This window comes from Rhinoderma darwinii, chromosome 7, assembly GCF_050947455.1.
Source record: "Rhinoderma darwinii isolate aRhiDar2 chromosome 7, aRhiDar2.hap1, whole genome shotgun sequence".
Classification (NCBI taxonomy): Eukaryota; Metazoa; Chordata; class Amphibia; order Anura; family Rhinodermatidae; genus Rhinoderma; species Rhinoderma darwinii.
The window spans coordinates 72,969,196-72,992,229 of NC_134693.1; the positions used below are offsets into that span (position 1 = coordinate 72,969,196).

The 23,034-nt window shown below is 41.9% G+C and overlaps 1 protein-coding gene across 2 annotated transcripts in view; it reads right to left on the reverse strand.

Annotated features, from left to right (window-relative positions):
• LOC142657962 (putative RNA-binding protein Luc7-like 2) overlaps positions 1-23,034 on the reverse strand; it is a 92,303-nt gene that overhangs the window by 19,122 nt on the left and 50,147 nt on the right. For both annotated transcript variants that reach the window (XM_075833541.1, XM_075833540.1), the window contains 4 exons: positions 13,387-13,530; positions 7,424-7,600; positions 5,838-5,932; positions 2,464-2,625 (listed from right to left, as the gene is read on the reverse strand). In XM_075833541.1, coding sequence (XP_075689656.1) covers positions 2,464-2,625; positions 5,838-5,932; positions 7,424-7,600; positions 13,387-13,530 — 578 coding nt within the window. The remainder of the gene's footprint in view (positions 1-2,463; positions 2,626-5,837; positions 5,933-7,423; positions 7,601-13,386; positions 13,531-23,034) is intronic.

The window sequence follows — 23,034 nt, forward strand, 5'->3', positions numbered from 1 at the left end:
TTCCGTCGGGTGAACCGCGCAACGGAAAGTGAAAGCACAGCTTCCGTTTCAGTCACCATTGATCTCAGAGTCGACTGCGCTATTGATTCCGTCGGAAGACCGGAAACCTGCCGGAATGTTGACGAACGGAAACCACTAGTGATGTTTCCGTCACCATTGAGATCAATAGTGACTGAAACGGAGGCAGTGCTTTCACTTTCCGTTGTGGGGTTCACCCGACGAAAACCCAGAACGAAAATGAACGGTGCATTTTTTACCCCTTCCCGGCTAAAAGTGCACTGTGATTGGTGGGTCTGAACAAACCCACCAATTACAGCCCTCGCCGGCAATGGACCAATAGCAGCAGTCCGTTGCCTGTCACATGGGGGAAGGGAGGGGGACCTTTGTAACCGTTCCCGGACTTAACTACGAGTCCCGGGAACGGTTTTGAAAACTTTTTACAGACAAAACAATGTGATCGGTGGATCTGTACAAATCCACCGACCACATCGATCGCCGGCATCGGACCACTAATCGGGGTCCGTTGCCGGTGACTCGGGAGCGTTAGCCGTCAGTAACTGTACGTCCTCGTGCGGGAAGTAATCTCCCGCAACGACGTACAGTTACTTACTCGTGCGGGCAGGGGTTAAAGCTAATTATTCAACTGGTCTTTAAGAAAGAATATTGTTTAGCAACGATTCCTTCATTTTTTCCTGTACTTACTCTTGAAAAAATATGCCAATGATTAAAAACCTGGAATTCCATTTGTTTGAGGTATGTTTCAAGAAATAAAGCCCGTTAGTGGCCGCCATAAAAACACTAATGGGCGGTCACTAACGGGTTAAAAACTTACCAATATGATATGAGCGTCGATGTAAATAAAATTAAAAAAAATTAGCACATTGCAGCCTTTAGTGCAACTTTTCTGCTTAAAAAAAAGAAAAAAAAAGTACCTGCATATTTAAAAACGTTTTTCTTTAAAAAAAAGGCAGATATACACTTCAATGTAATTCAAAATGAGAAAAGTTATTAGAGGGGTTTTCCGGTTTTTAAAAATTATGTGCAAATGCAGCAAGATGTTTTGCGAACCTATGGTCAGTAGCTGAAATGCCTCTCACATGACTATGCTCCTGGTGTTTATCTTCTACTTGTGTGAAGTCCTTTACTCTGAACAGCTGGTTATCTCCCCTCTAACCCCGCTTAAAGTGCCTCACTTGCATCTCATCTCCAGTGCCCTCTGGCACTTCCATGCCTCTGAAAGGATGCGTTTCACATGCTGGGCAGCAGATAATGCACTGTCCGTGAGCAACAGAACAGCCGGAGTATTTATAGAACTACCTTAAAGGACCAGTGTCACCCCAAATTTTTTTTTTACATCAGTTTGATTTTAGTGTTTTATTAAAAACTTTTAGATTTGTGTGTTTGTGTTTTACTTTTTTTTATTTTTTTACTTTTTCTTCCCTATGGGGGCTGCCATTTTTTTTTCCATTTCTGTATGTGTCGATTAACGACACATACAGACATGGAATACGGCACATACAGTCCCATAGTGAATGCGAACGGGGCCCGTTCCATCCACTATGGTGTACGCCGTCTGTGTGGGAACGGCGCATGCGCCGCTCCCACACAGTCCAAGTTGAACTGTGCGCCGTCCGGCGGCATTTTCCTGTGGACCGGAAGTCGCGGCCGGACAGTAAGATTACTACTTCCGGTCGCGGCTTCCGGACTTGTGCACTTGGAGCAGTGGCAGCAGACGGAGCGTAAGGACCGGAGGGAGCGGCGGCGGCAGGAGCAGGTAAGTTAGGTCCGTGTATGTACGTGTTTTACTGTGTGTTTACTACTGTATGTAAACCTACTACACTGTGTGTTAGCTCAAAAAATGGCGACACAGTGTAGGAGGTTTGACCGTTCAATCCCCTCGTTTCTCCCGGCACTAGCCAGGATAAAGGAGGGGGGGATTCTGAGAGCTCACTAGAGCGAGTGAGTTTTTTCCAATTTTGCAGCATAAAGCAATGTGGTTGCTTTACCACATGCGATGCTGCAATTTTGGGAATTGCTCCATCTAGTGACCAGCGCTGGGAAATATTATAAATTGAATCTAATTAATAATATTTCCTGACTCGTGAAAAAAAATAAAAAAAATTAGAACAATGTTTAATCACCTACACACTAATTGTTTAACTAAAAAAAATAAAAATTTTTTTTTTTCTAGCAACACATTCCTTTTAACACCATTTAAATGGAGGGGCAGCTGTAAAATAGAAGGAATGATTTTGACAGGAAAAAGGAATCATGGGGACTGTATGCCTTCACATAGATAATCCCTTGAAGCATCAAAACAAAGATGGTATACAGTGCTTTACAAGATAATGAAAAATAATTACTTCTGAGCTATGGTGAGCATTGAGACACATAGTTACTTTCTGTATTTCTTAGAAGTTTAAATGCCCTTTAATTATTTAATTCTTATACCCTAAGACATACTTGGACTTGGAACTCCGATCTCTGCTCCTATCCCGACTCCGGTGATTACGACTGTCAGAACCTGATCTATGAGTGTGACGTTTATCACGGGACCTGGAACGTGTTTTTCTCTTGCAATCCCGGGAGGAAGAACGATGTCTTCGTTTCTCTCTAGATCTAGATCTACACAGGTATAAAAAAAATTAAAAAAAACTTTCAATAACATAAAAACGACATTTGAAGACCATTGAGATTTGTAGTAAAACCCCTAGTCCGTGCAATTACCGGCAGACAGAGGCCTCTACGTTTGTCTTTAACCAAACTCTTCAATTGCTCAAGGTTCTGCGGTGTCCCTCCTTTTATACGGCAGTTCTGGTTGCTCAAAATGCCTGCCACACACGACCTCATGCCTAGCAAAAGCTCACCAGGTGGTCAATTCAAGTTAAGATGATATTCCTTAGGCAGTGTTCACATCAGCGTTGCCTTTCCGTTGAGGATTTCCATCTGGGGAACACCTCAACGGAAAGGCAAATGGAAACATTGGAGTCAGTCTGCATCACCATTCATCTCACACGCCCGACACTTCGGTAAAGTTTTTGTGGGACTTAATTACACAGCACAGCGTGATCTCGTGAGATCACACTGTGCTGTCATTCACAGAAAATACCGAAGTGTTGAGAGTGTGAATAGAAATCGCATCCTGGCTGGAGGTGATGTCTATTCACCCTCAAGACACTTCAGTAAAGTTAATGTGGGTGTATGTGACAGCACAGCGAGATCACGCTGTGCTGAGTACAAATGGACATGAATGGAGAGCAGCGTATGACGCTGATTGGTCAGCATCATACACTCCTCTTTACAACACCCACTCGGTCAAAAAACGAATTAGCATAAATCTAAAATTGCTCATAACCTGCTAAAAAATTATCCTTTCTCAAAATAAAAAACACTATCTACATTACAGCGTCGATCAGATTATGTAGGGGATAGGGCACTTCTAATGTGGTAACAGAGCCTCTTTAAAGTTAGCTACGCCAGCTTAAGATTGTTTTACTTTTAAGTTTAACTCTTTACAAACTTCTTCCAAATCGGGTATGATATTCGAACACTACCTAGAGATAACCCTTAGCGGAGTTTTGAAACACAATGGTCTTGGAATAGACTATGTGTACTGCATTAACCCCTTTAGGGCGAATATATCCATCCTGTGCAGGAGTTAGTTCCCGCAAAAGGACGGATATATCCGTCCTCTGATCGCGTGGATACTGCCAGTGTACCCACGCGATCAGCGGCAGGAGAACGGCTGTTATACACAGCCTGGCTCCTGCCGGAATTGAAGCGCGCTCTGATTCCGGCAGTTTAACCCATTGAACGGCGCTGTCAATAGCGACATCTAATGTGTTTGACAGGAAGAGCGCTCCCTCTGTCACCCCCATCAGCGCCCCCGCAAAGAAATCGCAGGGCGTCGTCGGGTTTCCATGGCAGCCGTGGGCCTAACAAAGACCCCCAGGTCTGCCTTCAGCAAATGCTTGTTAGGAGGAATGTCCTAATAGATTGCCTGTCATTTTTACACGGACAGGCAATAATGCTTTGGTATACTAAGTAAACCAAAGCATTATATATGTGATCAGCAGATCGCATAGTGAAGTCCCCTGGTGGGACTAAAGGAAAAAAAAAACAAAAAAAAAAAAACGTAAAGCAGTTAAATAAAGTTTGTGAAAAAAGAAAAAAAAAATTGTCAAAATAAAATAAAATGTTTTATTTAGTAAAAAAAAGTGTCAAAACAAACAACACGTATATGGTATCCCCGCGATCATGACAGCTTGAACAATAAAATGAACACATTAATTAAACCGCCGGATGAACGGTGTAAAAAAGAAAAAAAAAAAAAAAACTCAATTCTCTTTTTTCTCCCAATCCCCCCATAAAAAAAAAATCTAATAAAAGTTAATCTATAAGTCCTATGTACCCCAAAATAGTACGAATGCAAACTACACCTTGTTCCGCGAAAATCAAGCCCACATACGGCCACATTGACGGAAAAATAAAAAAAGTTACGGCTCTTGGAATGTGGCGATGCAAAAACAAGTAATTTTTTTCTAAAAGGGTTTTTATTGTGCAAACGTAGGAAAACATAAAACCTTTAAAGGGATACCAAATATTTAATCATGCTGACCCATAGAATAAAGTTAACATCTTATTTACGATGCATAGTAAACGGCGTAAATTTATAACGTGAAAATCAATGCTGGAATAGCTGCTTATCAATTCTCTCCTTAAATAAAGTTAATAAAAGTTAAATCGATATATTATAAGCATCTAAAAATGGTACAATTACAAAATACAACTCGTCCCACAAAAAACAAGCCCTTCTACGGCTATGTCGACGGAATTTAAAAAAAAAACAAAAAAAAAAAAGTTACGACTCTTGGAATGCGACCGTGAAAAAACAAAAAATCATCCTTGGTCATTAACACGCAAAATGGCCCTGTCATTAAGGGGTTAATGCCATACTTATGTATGTTTTTGACTGTACTATAAATTTTAGAATTTAAAGGTACATTTGTTTAAATATTCTGCCTCAAAACTACTGCTATTGTTATCATAGCTCTTCGAAGCTATAAATGCTCCCGACCTGTGGGAATATTCGCTGACTTATGTCTTTTATTGATAGAGTTTGAAAAAAAAAAGTACCCTAAAATTGTGCCACTCAAAAATAAACTCATCCCACAAAAAACAAGCCCTCATACAGCTATGTCTACGTAAAAATAAAAATAAATTATGGTTCTTTGAATGAGAAAAAAAAAACCCCTTTAAAAATAAAATTGCTTCGCCTACACTATTGCTGCAAGCAAAACGACAGATACGATGCACAACAGAGACAAACGGAAACCGTGGGCACCGGATCCATCAGCATTGAAATCAATGGTGATGGAAACTGAAACCTCGGGTTTCCGTTTGTGTCCCGTTCTGACGGAAACCTCCGACGGTACGTCAGAACGGGACCCCAATGCAGATGTGAACGAAGCCTTGAGAGTAGGTCAAATTTCTGTTTCTGAATGCAAGTTTACTTTTTGGAAACGACTACATGTTGAAGCCTGTTGTGGGGTTTGGTTTTGTTTGTCACCAGAGGTTGATTGTTTATAGAAGTTGATAAGGACAACACAATTATTTAGGCCAGATAAATAAACATGTTATTGAAAAATGGTGTTGAAGAACAGAGTCAGGTTACCTTTGCGCCACAAGCCATAGGCCTACAAGAACAATATTACATTGCCATAAATTAAAATTGCCGCCTCTGCTGCTGGTGACAGGTCATTTTTAATGCCACAATTGTGTGTCTCCATTGTTGTAACTAGAATAAGCTAGGTAATAATTACTTATTTGATCATTACCTTTTTTTCAATTTGTCACGTTCTTCTCTATCCCGCTCTTCTCTGCGCTTCAATCGGTCTTGATTTCGCTTCTCCTGCTTTTCCGCCACAATTCTCTATTTGAAAGAAATTGCAACAGATTGGCATTAAAGTTAGGTCTCTTTATACTTTGGAAGAAGGGGGGTGGGGGTGTTATATCTGTGTTGCGATACTATGTCGCAAATGTTGTGTTTTTGTTGAAAATAAAAAATTACTTGATTAAAAAAATAAAATAAAATTAGGTCTCTTTCACATGGCTGTTTTTTTTGGTAAGTATGTAAACCAAAACCAGGAGAGGGTCCAAAACACGGAAAAGCTGCAGATCTTTCCTTTGTGTAGATTCCACTACTAGTTTTGGCTTACAAATACAGAGGGAAAATACTAAGGGGCCTTAGGGCTTCATGCACATGATCGCATTAGTTTTGCTGTCCGGAACACCACAGGTCCGTTGTCGTCAGGGCACACGGATCCACAATAATTCAGAAGTATTGGTGGATCCGCAAATCCAGACCGTAAAATGGCTTGCCCTACACTTTTTGCAGTCCAGATTTGCGGCCCCCCACAAAGAACAGTGTAAACCAGTCGCGTGCATGGGGCCCCAAATAAATTGCAGCCACAACAGAACGGTCGTGTGCATGAGGCCTTACAGAAATCAATCTTTTAAAATAAATGAAACTTGTTAAAGTACCAGGTAATTAATGCGCTTGATGAAAAGTAAAGTATTTTAATATAAAATGATGAGAATTATTCCACTATGAGGCTCCATGAACACGACCGTGCCCGTAATTACGGGCATTGCCAGCCGCAGGCTTTTTACGGGCTGTGCTGCCATTATAAAGTATAGGAGCATGGTCCGTAATATAAGAAAATAGGACACGTCCTATCTTTCTCGGACGGTTTTTACGGCACGGACACCCTCCCGTAGACATACTTGAAGGTGTCCGTCGGCCATAGAAATTAATGGGCCCGTAGTTACGGACCGTAATTACGGGTGATTTTACGGTCGTGTAAATGGGGCCTTAGGGTATGTGCATTCTGCACCTTATTTCCAGACAGAATTTGCAGCAATTCTGCCGACAATCGTATGACCCATTCACATGCTCTGGTAAAGTATCACTGTGGAATAATGACCACGTTGGAGATTTTATAATCTGCAGCATGTTCATTATGCATGCTGACAAAGCACTAAAAAGATGAAGGATTATCTCAAATCAACTTGAAAAATATAATATTACAGTACAGGTCATGAGTACTAGATTCTGGAGATGGGACCTTGATCCAGGCATTTATTCTGATTTCCTTATTAGGGGATAAATTCCTCTCTGAATCCAAATGAGGCAATTGGCATCAACCTCATGGGGGTTTTGCCTTCCTCTGGATCAATACGGTAGGATTATAGGTTGGACTTGATAATAATTTTGAAGACACGGGTCTAACTATGTAACTTCTATAAAGCTAATCAACATGCAAAACTGTGGGAGACTTCGGTTTCAATCCAAGGTGTTCCCTGTATGAACATGGCTTTAGATGGAAAAACGTGTATATATTAAAAAAAAAAATAATAATACCTTTAACTCGTCTAATTTCTCACGTATTTCAATGAAGCCCAGGTGCAATTTGCCACCAAAGTGGTCAGCCAATCTTCTGTCATTATCATGGAGTCCTAGGTAAGCAGAACATACTTCACATACTCTCAGCTTTTGCTGCTGGAAGCTTGAGGCTGGCATAGAACTGCGATAGATATCCTGTTGGTTAAATAAGTTTATAACTCTTATGATCACTGCAGTGTATTCCTCTCCATTAAAAATACGAAATTCCACAATAAAGTGTGACAAAATCTAACCAGAAAAATTCATCCTTTTGCTTTAGCACATAGGGAGAAGCGAAGAGATGTAAACAGCTAAGACCTTCGCTTAAAATTCTACTGGAAGAGGACATTCTTATTGTATTTATCTAGGGAAGCAAGCAATAAAAGGAATACAAATAAGTTCCCAGTGTCAGGTCTCATGGGTTGAAATCACTTACAGTTCTACTTCTAAAGAGGTGAGAATTTTGTGGCATTAGAACATTTTACATGAGAAAAAATACAATGCCTTAAAAGGCTTACATTAAAGAGACTGTCACCACTTTACAAGGGCCCTATCTCCTACATGATGTGATCGGCGCTGTAATGTAGATTACAGCAGTGTTTTTGATTTAGAAAAACTATCATTTTCGACTGAGTTATGACCGATTTTAGATTTATGCTAATGACTTGAACTTTTAAATTTTTGACCAAGTGGGCGTTGTGGAGAGAAGTGTATGACGCTGACCAGCCAGCATCATACACTTCTCTCCATTCATTTACTCAGCACGTAGTGCTCTTGCGAGATCATGATGTGCAGTCACTTACTCACACATTAACGTTACTGAAGTGTCTTGACAGTGAATAGACATCGCTTCCAGCCAGGACGCGATGTCTATTCACAATCCCGACTAGGGATGTCACGATACCAGAATTTGGACTTCGATACCGATACTTCGTTTAGTATTGCGATTTCGATACTTTGCCAACAGTAATAAAAAAAAAGTTCTTCCGTTTTCTGATGTGAGGCGCGACGTGTAATGAATTTTGAATGCGCCTCACTATTAGTAATTTATCCCATCATGTTTCTCAGTCAATAATGGGTTAATATGTAAGGTACATGATGGGGTTAATTACTATTAATGTGAGGAACATGGAGGTTAAATTCATCGCACCTCGCGTCTCACATTAATAAGTGAATTAAAGCAGTGTTTATTTCATTTTTTTACAGCGTACACATCATAAATGATGCAAAAAAATTGTTGTGCAGGTTATTACTGAATGTGTGAATATTTTATGTATTGAGACTTATTTTAATGTTTATTGTAAAAAAGGTGAATGTGTATTTTTTTTTTTAAATTTAACAATACTATGATTTTACTTTATTTTTAAACTTTAATGTACGGACATATATCAGATATATGCCAGTACATTAGCTTGTGGACAGATGGCACACAGGCAGTTGTTAGGACATACTTGGGTATGTCCTAAGAACATGAAATATGGTAAGACAGCCCTGGGGTCCGTCAATAGACCCTGGGTTGTCTGCCCATATATGGTATGGCCATCGAGTCACAGGAATTCCCTGTGACGCGATCCAGGGGCATCCCCCCTGCTCATTTTCTCCTGAATGCTGCAGTCCATCTTTGATCGCAGCATTCAGGGGAATAACGGCGGAGATGAGAGGTTTCTATGATCTCCGCCGTTATAGAGCGGGGCTGCAGCTGTGTAATACAGCCATTGCCACGCTCCTGACAGGAAGTGCGCACGCGGTCAGCATGAGGAGATGCGGCCGGCGCTGCACTAATGAGCGGCGGTTCAGGCACTGGAGACAGAACATGGGGGTGTTTTGTAGCGCGGCCGCCATGTTCTGTCTTGAGTGCCGGCAATCATTAGTGCAGGGCTGGCCGCATCGCATCATCCTGACCCCGCGAACTTATCATGACTCATGGGCTATGGCTGAATTACACAACCGCAGCCCCGCTCTCATACATTCATGTATTACTATACTGAGCTGTGCGGCAGCACAGCTCAGTATCGAAATACAGGAAATAGCGGTATTGAACCGTTTAGGGATGCACAGTATCGAAGTTTCGATGCACCGTGCATCCCTAATCCCGACACTTCGGTAACGTTTGTGTGGGACTTAATGACAGCAAGCGTGATCTCGCAAGATCGCGCTGTAAATGACACATCACAGCAAGCTTGATCTTGCGAGATCACGCTGTAAGCGGTCATTTACAGCGTGATCTCGCGAGACCACGCTTGCTGTCATTAAGTCCCACACAAACGTCACCGAAGTGTCGGGATTGTGAATAGACATCGCTTCCTGGCTGGAGGTGATGTCTATTACTGTCAAAACACTTCAGTAACGTTAATGTGTGAGTATGTGACTGCACATCATGATCTAGCAAGATCACTACGTGCTGAGAAAATGAATGGAGAGAAGTGTATGACGCTGATTGGTCAGCGTCATACACTTCTCTCCACAACGCCCACTTGGTCACAAAGTAAAAACACGCCCAGTTGTCTATTAAGAAAGTCATTGGCATTAAGCTAAAATAGGTCATAAATCCGTCAAAATTTCTAAATAAAAAACACTTATGCGATCTACATTACAGCGCCTATCTCATTATGTAGAAGATAGGGAACTTATAATCTGGTGACAGAGCCTCTTTAATCTCTTCCAGCCGCAGCTATTTTTCAGATTTTCACTTTCATCTTTTCTTCCCCACCTTTCAAAAGCCATAACTTTTTTATTCTGCCATCTATATAGCCGTACGAGTGTTAGATTTATGCCGGATGACTTGTAGTTTTTCATGGCACCGTTTAATGTATCAGAAAATGAGAAAAGCAGCGATTGCAAATTATTATTTTTTTTTTGGGGGGGGGGGGGGTTCGTTTTTACAGTGTTTGCCGTTCAGTAAAAATTGCATGTTAAAGGGAACCTGTCATCAGCATTTCACCTATTAAACCAGCACTACCTGGTGGTAGTGGGTGAAAAATAATTTCTATATAACCTATAAATGTCTTAGTCGGCTCTGTAGTATTCAGATTTTCAGTGTTCCCGCACCATATGCTAATGAGCATAAGTCATATCTTTGTTTGAAACGTCAAATCTTCGTTTGAAAAAAAAAAAAAAGAGTCATATCTTCATTCCTCTAGTCTTTGCGAGTTTACCCAGCCTCCTTACTTTTGATTGACCGCTCCACGCCTTCCCACAGTACACAAAATCCCACACTTGTGCATGGATGTCCTCTTCTGGTGTGTGCGTACAACAGGACACCGGATTATTAGGCTATAAGGCGCGAGATGCTTGCAGACCGTTATTTACAGTCGGAGGAGTTTAGGAGAGGGGACAACGGCAATGAACTTTTTATAGCAGCGGCCAGTGATGGATAAGTAACGTTCAATAGGTGAAATTCTGGTGACAGGTTCCCTTTAACTTCATTCTGCAGGTCAATACGATGACTATCAAATCTATGTAGTTTATTTTTTTTAACGTTTTACTACTTTTACAAGGGAAAAAAAACTGATTGTTAAAGATAAAAATTTGTGTTTTGTTGCCATATTCTGAGAGCTGTAGCTTTTTTTTTCCGTCGACAGAACTATGAGGGCTTATTTTTTGCGGGGCAAACTACGGTGCCTATTGTTACCATTTTGAGAGACTATCATCTCCCACAAAAACATGGAATAAAAAAAAAGTAAAGACCAAAAATTATCTTTTTTTTTTACGGCGTTCACCGTGTGGGTTTAACGGTATATTGTAATTGTTCCGACTCTTACAAACGTGGTGACACCAGTAATGCAAATTTTTTAAAAATGTTTACATTATGCTACGGGGAAAAATGTTTTTGTTTTTTTTAAACTAAATATTGTTTATTATTAAAAAAAATCTTTAAGTGTATCCTATGATGCCCTGACTGCCCACTATGCGGCGTAAATAACATCTCTATTTTATGGGTCAGTACGATTGCGGCTATAGTAAAACATTTAAAAAAAACAAACATACATATTTTAGTATATTTGCACAATAAAAACCCCTTTTGAAAAAAAAAATTGTTTTTTTTGCTTTGACGCATTTCAAGAGACGTAACTATTTTTCCGTCTGTGTAGCCATATATGGGCTTCTTTTAGCAGGGCAAGTTGTAGTTCCCTAACTATTTTGGGGTATATGGGACCAATTAACTTCCATTAGATGTTTTGGGAGGGAATGGAGGAAAAAAATGAATTTTGCCATTGTTTTTTGTATTAACCTGGCCATTTAATCCTGGAGCGCTCCGCTTGATTTCTCTGTCCATATATGGACAACGACATCAGGGGAAACTCCTGAAGCGGAATTGCCGTCCACAGCGTCGTGGAGCGCTACACGAAGCGGGCTCGGTGGCGCTCCCTACCAGGGGGTATCTGAGTGGCGGGCTGATGGTCATTTTCCTGTGAGCGGCGGGCTGATGGTCATTTTCCTGTGAGCGGCGGGCTGATGGTCATTTTCCTGTGAGCGGCGGGCTGATGGTCATTTTCCTGTGAGCGGCGGGCTGATGGTCATTTTCCTGTGAGCGGCGGGCTGATGGTCATTTTCCTGTGAGCGGCGGGCTGATGGTCATTTTCCTGTGAGCGGCGGGCTGATGGTCATTTTCCTGTGAGCGGCGGGCTGATGGTCATTTTCCTGTGAGCGGCGGGCTGATGGTCATTTTCCTGTGAGCGGCGGGCTGATGGTCATTTTCCTGTGAGCGGCGGGCTGATGGTCATTTTCCTGTGAGCGGCGGGCTGATGGTCATTTTCCTGTGAGCGGCGGGCTGATGGTCATTTTCCTGTGAGCGGCGGGCTGATGGTCATTTTCCTGTGAGCGGCGGGCTGATGGTCATTTTCCTGTGAGCGGCGGGCTGATGGTCATTTTCCTGTGAGCGGCGGGCTGATGGTCATTTTCCTGTGAGCGGCGGCCTGATGGTCATTTTCCTGTGAGCGGCGGCCTGATGGTCATTTTCCTGTGAGCGGCGGCCTGATGGTCATTTTCCTGTGAGCGGCGGCCTGATGGTCATTTTCCTGTGAGCGGCAGCCTGATGGTCATTTTCCTGTGAGTGGCGGCCTGATTGTCATTTTCCTGTGAGCGGGGGCTGATGGTTTTCAGAGGCGGAAACCACTTGACCGGCAATTGAAATTGATAGGAGGCAGAATATACCTGGGGCACTCGTTTGGTGCTTTTTTTTTCTGCGTCTTTTGCATTAGCTTCAACGGTTTAAGAAAAAAAAAACGCACACAAAAGTAGTCAAACAAACGGTCAGTTCCTGAAAGTATTTTGGAGGCAGATTTTTTTTTTGACTTACAAAAAACGTGTGTGAACATACCCTACGAGTGTAGTGCTTGTTTTTAGCCGTTTTCGGTCTTTCTCAAAACAATTTTTGGTAGGTGTGCCCTGAGGAAATTTTATTTTTCCAGTGCTGCCTCGTGTCCGAAAAGGTTGGGAAATTCTATACTAGGCTACAGGTTCACGCTGGCCTATCCAAGGATCCCGTCGTGGAGCAGCTCAGTTCGTCGTGGGAAGGGGGCCTAGGGGGAATACAGTTTTTGTTTGGGGGCACTGTATACAAGGAGGTGGTGGGGGATTATGGCACGGTCAACAGGAAAGCTGAATGGAAAAATCTACAGGGGGGAACTATACTGTGTGGGGCCCACTAAGCGGACATTATACTGTGTAGGGGTACTACAGGGGGCATAATACTGTGGGCACAATTAGAGTACAAAATACTGTGTCCTTGAAGGGGTTGTAATATATTAGATTAAATAATATTATTATACTTTATGGGGGCACTAAAGGGGCATTATGTTTTTATGGGGCAATTATTATTTTTTTAATAGATGGGAGTGGGGCGCCAAAAGATCATTTCGCACGGGGCGCCATCTATCCTAAGTAATCAGATCAAGCCTTTATAAAACAGATTTTATTTTTTTTAGAATCGTATAACAAACCTCAGCTTCTCTTTTCCGAATTCTGGTCTTTTCAACTTCATCCATAACCTTCTGGGACTCTTCAACATTTCCTTCTGCTCCTAACTGCTCAGCTTTTGCTAGCAGTTTTCCAATCTCTTCATTCAGCTCATGTACTTTCTCTGCCTGAACAAATTACATATTTGATGAAATATTATAGCATTACAACAAATGGATTTGGTGACATGGTGCCGAGAAATGCATTAAAAAAAAAAATGTACATTTGTGGCTAAATGTCTGACTCAAGCAGAGCATTACATATACACCACCACCCAAAAATAAAACTCCATAAATGCACATATCTTTACAAATTCATCAAAAATGGATAAACACTCAATGAGGCTTATCCGCATGGTTTTCCATGTGGAATCCGTGGGAATAAGTAGCATGTGGATCACAAGAAGCCCAGTCACATGTAGAACCTGCTCCGAAATCCGTGTAGAATCCTGAAAGTAGGAACAAGGGCTTACAGCCTGTGTTCTTTCAGTCATCATTTGCTAAAATTACCAAATTTTGGCATGTTTTTTACCTATGACCCTAAGTAACAAGTGTGTACAGATGAACACCACTGGAGGGAAATCAAAATGCATTTATGTTCAATTGTGGTGAAAAAAGCCTGCATGTCTTGCGTGTATATTTTGCTGTGAATTTTCCCCATAGCATCGCAAAAGGTGAAATTTGCAGGAAATCCGTGACTATTAGGCATGCTGTGGATGTTCAAATGCACGACACGTGTATGGGGTTTTAACCCCTTTATGACCGGGCCATTTTGCACGTTAATGACCAAGGATTATTTTTTGTTTTTTCACGGTCGAATTCCAAGAGTCGTAACTTTTTTTTTATTCCGTCGACATAGCCGTATAAGGGCTTGTTTATTGCGGGACGAGTTGTATTTGGTAATTGTACCATTTTTAGATGCTTATAATATATTGATTAACTTTTATTAACTTTATTTTAGGAGAGAATTGAAAATAAGCAGCTATTCCAGCATTGATTTTCACGTTATAAATTTACGCCGTGTACTATGCAGCGTAAATAACATGTTCACTTTATTCTATGGGTCGGCACGATTACAGGGATACCAAATGTGTAAAGGTTTTATATGTTTTCCTACGTTTTCACAATAAAAACCCTTTTAGAAAAAAATTACTTGTTTTTGCATCGCCGCGTTCCAAGAGCCGTAACGTTTTTATTTTTCCGTCGATGTGGTCGTATGTGGGCTTGATTTTTGCGGGACAATGTGTAGTTTTCATTAGTACAATTTTGGGGTACATGGGACTTATAGATTAACTTTTATTTTATTTTTTATGGGGGGAATGGCAGAAAAAAGAGAATTTTGCCGTTGTTTTTTGCGTTTTCTTTGGACGCCGTTCATCCGGCGGTTTAATTAATGTGTTCATTTTATTGGTCAAGTTGTTATGATCGCGGGGATACCATATATGTGTATGTGTGATTTGTTTTGACCGTTTTACTAAATAAAACCACTTTTTGGGCCAAAAAAGTAGTTTTATTTGACTTTGACTGTAATTTTTTATTTTTTTTTTCACAAACTTTATTTAACTGATTGTAATTTTTTTTTTAGTCCCACCAGGGGACTTCACTATGCGATCTGCTGATCGCATATATAATGCTTTGGTATACTTAGTATACCAAAGCATTATTGCCTGTCAGTGTAAAACTGACAGGCAATCTGTTAGGTCATGCCTCCGGCATCGCCTAACAGGCAGATGCTGAAGACAGACCTGGGGGTCTTTGTTAGACCCCCGGCTGTCATGGAAACCCGACGGCGACCCGCAATTTGTTTGCGGGGGCGCCGATCGGGTGACAGAGGGAGCTCCCTCCCTCTGTCAAACACATTGGATGCCGCTGTCACTATTGACAGCGGCATTTAATGGGTTAAACTGCCGGAATCGGCGCGCGCTTCGATTCCGGCAGTTGCAGCAGGAGCCAGGCTGTGTATAACAGCCGTGCTCCTGCCGCTGATCGTGTGGGTACAGTGACAGTACCCACGCGATCACAGGACGGATTTATCCGTCCTCCTGCGCGAACTAGCAGCTGCTGAGGACGGATATATCCGTCCTTCGGCGTTAAGGAGTTAAAAAGCCCATTCTCATGTAACAGTTTATAAGAATGAAAAAAGATATCATCCAGTTCCTCCTATTATCCCGCAAGGTAGATCCAGAGGAAGTAGAAAAAAAAACAACAACCCATGAGGCAAAAAGTTAAGAGGTTATCCGGGGACCAAAATAAATGCTAAGCAATTTTATTTTATCTGAAAAGTGACTTACGAATATACTTCAATTTTCATCTCTATCCTAAACCGGTGAAAAGGAAAATGAGATTTTAGCCGCTTTTTATGCTATATATTACATTCTATGGTTACATAGGCAATAAGCCACACTCCAAGGTGGGGGTGGGGGGTAGACTACTCTAAGAATGATTAGTTAGAATTTGGACAGGACAAAAGGAGTATGGTCCAGACCAAGAAGACCACTAGAGAATCACGTTTGTATGTGTCCAATGGGAGAGAGGACGAGGCCTGAACTCCGGTGAGAGGACGTGTTTCTGGAGCTCCACTGGCAGCAAACATTATCTGCCTCCATCCTCTTTCCCGGAGTCCTGGCCCCGATCCAACACATTACATCTTTGGGCTTGGCGAGCGGACCAAATCCCCGGCCTAAATTTCTGGCGGACCAGAACAGAAGAGGACCGCAGTTTCACTACCAGGGCCCTACTTCAAGATCATCAGTGTTGCCCTGACAGCAGATTAAAAATGAGGGACAGGGAAGAGTGGACCCTTTGCAGTGAGGACGCGGCCGCTATTTTGTGCACAGGAGTGGTGAGTGACTTTAGCAGCTTGTTGCCACGGATATTGTGTGTACACTACAACCTCCCTGCTGTCCCTCCCTATACCGCACAGATGTAATCTGGGTAGGACACCTTGGCGGGGGGGGGGGTTGGGGGAGGAGTTTGGGTAAATTCTAATAGCACTCCCAGGAAAAGTAATATTTATCAAGAATAAGAAAGGGCTACAGTTCAGGTTTGCGTCTCTGCTGGCTATTTTTCTCAGTTTAAAAAAGGCCCAGAAATTCTCTTTTTGGTATGAGACAAAATTGGGAACAGGGGAAGCGGGCTGACATACTAAATTCTGCAGGCAGAGTTGTGAAAGCTTTGTACGTAAAGTAACCAGAGATTGAGCAGACTGTGTGTTGAGATCTCGCGCGAAGTAACGAGCATTGTGGTACCGGCATCCCATTTGCTAAAGCTTGTGCGTAAAAGTATCAGAATGCTGGCAGCATCTTTATAAAGGCCTTTTAAAAATTTTAGATTTGAAGATCTCTGCTGTCCAATGGACTTGGAAATCCCCTTAGGAATGGTTTTGTCTTGTTTTTTTTTGTAGTGGTTGAAAACTCCACGCTTCGGTAAGCAGACACACCTATGTTTTGGTGCTATTAGACTTTACTGTGAGCACTGTGGAGTAGAACCCGCGACCGTATTGTTACTTCAGATTGCGTTAAGGTAAGGGGACACTCGCTACGTAGCGAATGGTGCCAGTAAGCTTTACTCTGAGAATGGCAAGTGTAGTGACAGAAAATCATAATACTAACTGGTGGCATATTACTAGGATTGGTGCCTGGCAGAGCATTGCACCTAGCTCTGTTGAAGTGTTTTTGACCTTTAGTTGCACCTCCATTAGGGTCAAAATTTACAGACTTGCTTTGGGTACAAATATTTTAACATAACATCATGTCAACCCAATTAAGGCTATGTTCACACGGAGTATTTTGGGGGAGGAATATCTGCCTCAAAATTCCGTTTGGAAATTTGAGGCAGATATTCCTCTCCCTGCACGCCGATTTTCGCGCCGTTTTTCGCCCGCGGCCATTGAGCGCCGCGGGCATAAAACAGCGAGAAATACGCTTTCTCCTGCCTCCCATTGAAGTCAATGGGAGGTCAGAGGCGGAAGCGCCCGAAGATAGGGCATGTCACTTCTTTTTCCCGCGAGGCAGTTTTACTGCTCGCGGGAAAAAGACGCCGACGCCTCCCATTGAAATCAATGGGAGGCGTTCTCGGGCCGTTTTTGACGAGTTTTGCGACGCGGTTTCCGCGTCAAAAAACTCGGCAAAATACCCCGTGTGAACATAGCCTAACAGTTATGAGTCAGGAATATCCTGATGATACTAAAGAATTAGAGAAGTGGTGTAAGAAGTGGAGTGAGAAAACATCAGCTCTCAGGGTTTCCTCGCCAAAAACATTATGTATTTCTAAAGTTCATTGAAACCACTTACATACTTATATTAAAAGCCACCTCTTTAGGCAAAGATCAGCAACTACAATAACAGTTGTTAAATTAGTGGGGGGAAAAAAAACAAAAAAAAAAGGCAAAAGGGATAAACAAGACATTTCCTGCTCATCTTCTAAGGCTCTGTTCACAAGGAGGTTTTTGACGAGCTTGATGCGGAAACCGCGCCGCAAAACTCGTCAAAAAAATGCCTCCCATTGATTTCAATGGGAGGCGAACGAGTTTTTTTACTGCGAGCAAAAAAAAAACGCGTCGCGGTAAAAAGCAGCAACATGACCTATCTTGAGGCGGTTTCCGCCTCCAAAACCCCATTTCAAATCAGTCAGAAAGAGGAAAAAAACGCCTTGACGAGTTTTTGTCAAACCACTGTGCAAAAAACGTCTGGAGCAGTTTTTGCAGGAGGAATTTTCCTCCTGCAAAAAACTGTGTGTGAACACAGCCTAAAGAGGAGGAAATACAAAAGCCTGCTGTGGCTCCATCAGCTTCACCACTCCCATATGATAAAACCCCTACATATAGTGAACTTTTCATGGCAGCTAAGCAAGTGACTGGAGAGTAAAAAAGGGAAGATTGTAATGGAGCATGCACTCTTTAGTGATCCAGGTTTTTAACACGGTGGTTTGGTTCATAGTGCTTTGGATAATGATCTGCAGGGTGGAATTTTGTGTAACTCCAGATCAACATGATATAATATTAAAAGCGGACAATTTGTGAAAATAAAGTTTACTTAGATTGCGACCGTTTAACCCCTTAAATGCTGCACTCAGTAGCGACCGCAACATTTAAGTTGCTTACAGAGGGAGGGAGCCCCCTCTCTCACCCATCGGGAGCCTGCAAATGAGATCGCCTGCCTCCGTTGGGGTGCCATGGCTGCTGGGGACCTAATAAAGGCCCCTAGGCCTGCCCTGGCTATATGCCTAATAGATTAGCTGTCAGTTTTACACAGACAGGCAGTAATGATCTGGTATACTGAGTATACCAAAGCAGTATATCTGAGATCTATCTAAAGATCGTGAAGTCCCGTAGTGGGACTTAAAAAAAAATAAGTAAATGTTAAATAAAATTAAAGATTACAGTAAAAAAAATAAAAAATGTTTTTCCCCCATTAAAAATGGTTTTATTTAGTACACATGTATGGTATCACTGTGATCGTAATGACCCAAACAATAAAGTTAACACATCACGTAAACCGCAGGGTGAACGCCGCAAAACACAAAAAACAATGGCGAAATTGCAAATGGTTTTCACTGCCAAAAAAAAGTCATAATAAAAGTTAACTCAATAAGTCTAAAAAAAGAAATAAAACCAATTCCACCATTTTGTCCAGTATTCTATACTTCCATTTTAACTTCAATATAAGGCTTCCCACACACGAGCGTTTGGTCCATGACATACGGTCTGTACGTCGGCCGCGTTTCCTGGACCGAACACCGTGCAGGGAGCCGGGCTCCTAGCATCATAGCTATGTATGACGCTAGGAGTCCCTGCGGGACAACTGTACTGTAGTCCTGTTTTCATGATTACAGCCCGGCTCCATGCAGTGTGTCAATCAGTGCTTATATGTGAATTTAAAAGTATCTGCTTGTAAGACAGATAGTAATATCACACAAAAGAGTAAGGCCTCATGCACACGACCGTAGCCGTGTGCACGGCCGTGATTTTCGGGTCGGCCAGCTGCGGACTGTCAGCCGCAAGCCGCCCACAAATCGCGGGACATGCACATGGCCGCCGTCATTGTTTTCAATGAGCCCGGACCGCAGAAGATGTCCGTAATAGGACATGCCCGTTCTTTCTGCGGGTTCCCGGGCCATGCACGGACCGTAAAAACTACGGTCGTGTGCATGGCCCCATAGAAAAGAATGGGGCCGCAATTCTACCGTGGATTTTCAGGGGAATTGCGGTCGCAAAAACAAGTTCGTGTGCATGGGGCCTAACTAGTTCACATTTCCCATATGTCCACTATATGTTGGCATCATTTTTTGAACAATGTTTTATTTTTCTAGGACGTTACAAGGCTTTAGAACATCAGCAATTTCTAATATTTTGAAATTATTATTTTTTTTTCTTCTAAGTACCAGTTCAGAAGTGGCTTTGTGCGCCTCCCATATTAGAACATCCCATTTTAAAAACTAGACAAAGTAGAGGTGAAATTTACACATTTCTTTTTTTTCTCTGTAAAACAGGTTACCAGAGAAACGCAACTCAATATTCATTGCCCAAATTCTGCAGTTTTTAGAAATATCCCACATGTGGCCCTAGTGTGCTAATGCACTGAAGAAAGATCTCAGAAGCAAAGGGGCACCTAGAGGATTTTGAGGCCTTCTCTTTATTAGGCACCATGTCTGGCTTGAAGAGGTGGCAAAACAGTGGAAACCCCTCAAATGTGACCCTATTTTGCAAACTACACCCTTCAAGGAATTTATTGAGGGGTATAGTGAGCATTTAGACTCCACAGGTTTTTTGCTGCATTTTGTGGAATTAGGATGTGCAATTGAAGACCACATTTTTCCGATAAAAGGTACAAATTTAAAATTTTTACAAGGAATAAAAGGAGAAAGAACACCCCAACATTTGAAAAGCAATTTCTCCCGATTACGGCAATACCCCATATGTGGTCATAAACCGCTGGTTGGACAAACGGCAGGGCTCAGAAAGGCGGGAGCACTATTTGGCATGTAGATTTTGCTGGATTGGTTTGTGGGTGCCATGTGGCATTTGCAGAGCTTCTGAGGTACCAGTACCGGGGAAACCCATTAAGAGTGACTCCATTTTGGAAACTAGACCCCTTGAGGAATTCATTGATCAAAAAGCATGTACCCCATGAAAACTACAGTTTTTATTCTAAGAGGCGTGGTGACTAAAATGCAGCAATTCTACGATTGTTTTTTTATTCCTTTCTTTCCAGCGGTCACCATAAATGACATTCACCTTATTTTGCGGGGCGATACGATTACGGCGATACAATAGGTTTATAGTTTTTTTTTTATGTCTTATGGTGTTTGCACAACAAAATACTTTTATAAAAAATAATGTGTTGCTTTATTCTAAGAGCCATAACTTTTTATTTTTCCATCAAGAAAATTGTGTGAGGGCCTGTTTTTTGCGCAACGAACTGTAGTCTTGATCAGTACCATTTTAGGGTACATGCGACTTTTTGATCTCTTTTTATTCCATTTTTTGTGAAGTGACAAAAAAAAATAAATTGTGATTTTGGTATGGTTTATAATTTTTTACGGTGTGCACCGCGCGGCATAAATAACTAAATACTTTTGTAATTTAGGCCGCTACAGATGCAGCGATACCAATTATGTATAGTTTATGTAATTTTTTTTAAGGGCTAATAAGGGAAATTTTTACTTTTACTACTTTCAAACTCCCCCCCCCCCTAGAGAATAGTAAAAAAATTAAACAAACATAATTGGTATCGCCACGTCCGTAAAAGTCTTAACTATTACTAAATATAAATTTAACCCGCAGGGTGAACGCAGTAAAAAAAAAAAAAAAAAAAAAAAAAAAGAAGTGTTAAAAATGCCAGAATCTCTATTTTTTTGGTCCTCATCTCCCACAAAAAAATTAAATAAAAAAAGTGATCAAAACGTCGCATGTACCCCAAAATGGTATTAAAAAACTACAGCTTATTCCGCAAAAAAATAAGCCCTCATACCACTTAATAAATAAATTAAAAAGTTATGGCTCTCAGAATTTGGTGACACAAAATAAATATAATTTTTTACACTTAGGTTTTTACTTGTAAAAGCAGTAAAATATAGAAAAATATCGCCGTAATCGTATTGACCCACAGTTAACACATTGTTTTAATTGCACAGTGAACTCCGTAAAAACTAAGCGCAAAATACAATGGAGGTATCTGGTTTTTTTCATTTTCTACCCCACAAATAATTTTTTCCCCGATTCCTAGTACATTATATGGCACAATAAATGTTGCTACGATAAACTACAACTCGTCCCGCAAAAATTAAGCCCTCATAGTACTATATCAACCTTTTGGAAGATGGGGAGGAAAAAACTAAAATGAAAATCTGAAAAAGGGCTGAGGCGGGAAGGGGTTAAAAAGTACAACTAATCCTCCAAAAAAACAAGTCCCCATAAAAACATTATAGCTCTTTGAATGAGACTATAGAAAAACTAAAAAAGAAATTATAATTGCTTGGTCATTAGGGCCTAAAAAAGGCTGGTCACTAAGGGGTTAAGATCTTCAATATCTTGGCTGTTTACAGAGACATTCAAGACCTCTGATTTTGTATAATTGATTTTGAAGTTAGATATCCAACCAAATTATTCAAATATTTGGAGTATATGTGGGAATGCTTGGTGAGGGTTAGGCCTCATGCACACTTCAGTTTTTTCCTTCAGGGTGCTGTCCGTTTTTGTCACTGATAGCACCCTGAACCCATTCATTTCAATGGGGCCATGCACACTAGTTTTTTTTGACAGTCCGTTGCTCCGTTCCGATTCAAAGTAGAGCATGTCCTACTTTGGTCCGGGGTTCCGTGACCGTGAGGCCCATGCAAGTCAATGGGGCCGTCAAAATAACTGAAGGCACACGGAAGGCATCCGTGTGACGGAGCCGTTGCCTAGCAACCGCCGGGCGGGCAGAAAAACATTACACTAATCGGCAGCCACTTGTCTCTATCAATAACTGATAGAGAAAAGAGGCTGCTGATTAAAAATAAAATAAAAAGCATTTCATACGTACCCAGTCGTTGTCTTGGTGACGGATCCATCTTCTTCCTCCAGTCCGACGACCTCTTGTGACGCGGCAGCCTGTGATTGGCTGCAGAGGCCGCTGCTGCCTGTGATTGGCTGTAGAGGCGGTCATGTGGGATGAAGTCATCCCTGGAGGCCGGCCTTCCGACATCATCCTGACGTGCGTGACCGCCACTACAGCCAGTGATTGGCTGTAGAGGCGGTCACGTGGGATGAAACGTCATCCCTGGAGGCCGGCCTTCCGACATCATCCTGACGTGCGTGACCGCCACTACAGCCTGTGATTGGCTGCAGCAGCGACATGGATTGAACATCATCGCTGGAGGCCGGACAGGAGGATTGTAAGTATGAACTTATTTTTTTTTATTACATTAAAATTTTATTTTCCGTGCGCCGAGCATGGTACTGTCCAGGGTGCTGAAAGAGTTACCGCCGATCAGTGCAGCCCATTAACTCTTTCAGCACCCTGGACAGTACCATGCTCGGCGCACGGAAACACTGAGTGCACACGGAAATCACACGGCCGCTAAAACGGGTTCACGGACCCGTCAGAAGTGGCCGTGAAAACGGTGATGTAAGTGTGCACGAGGCCTTAGTAA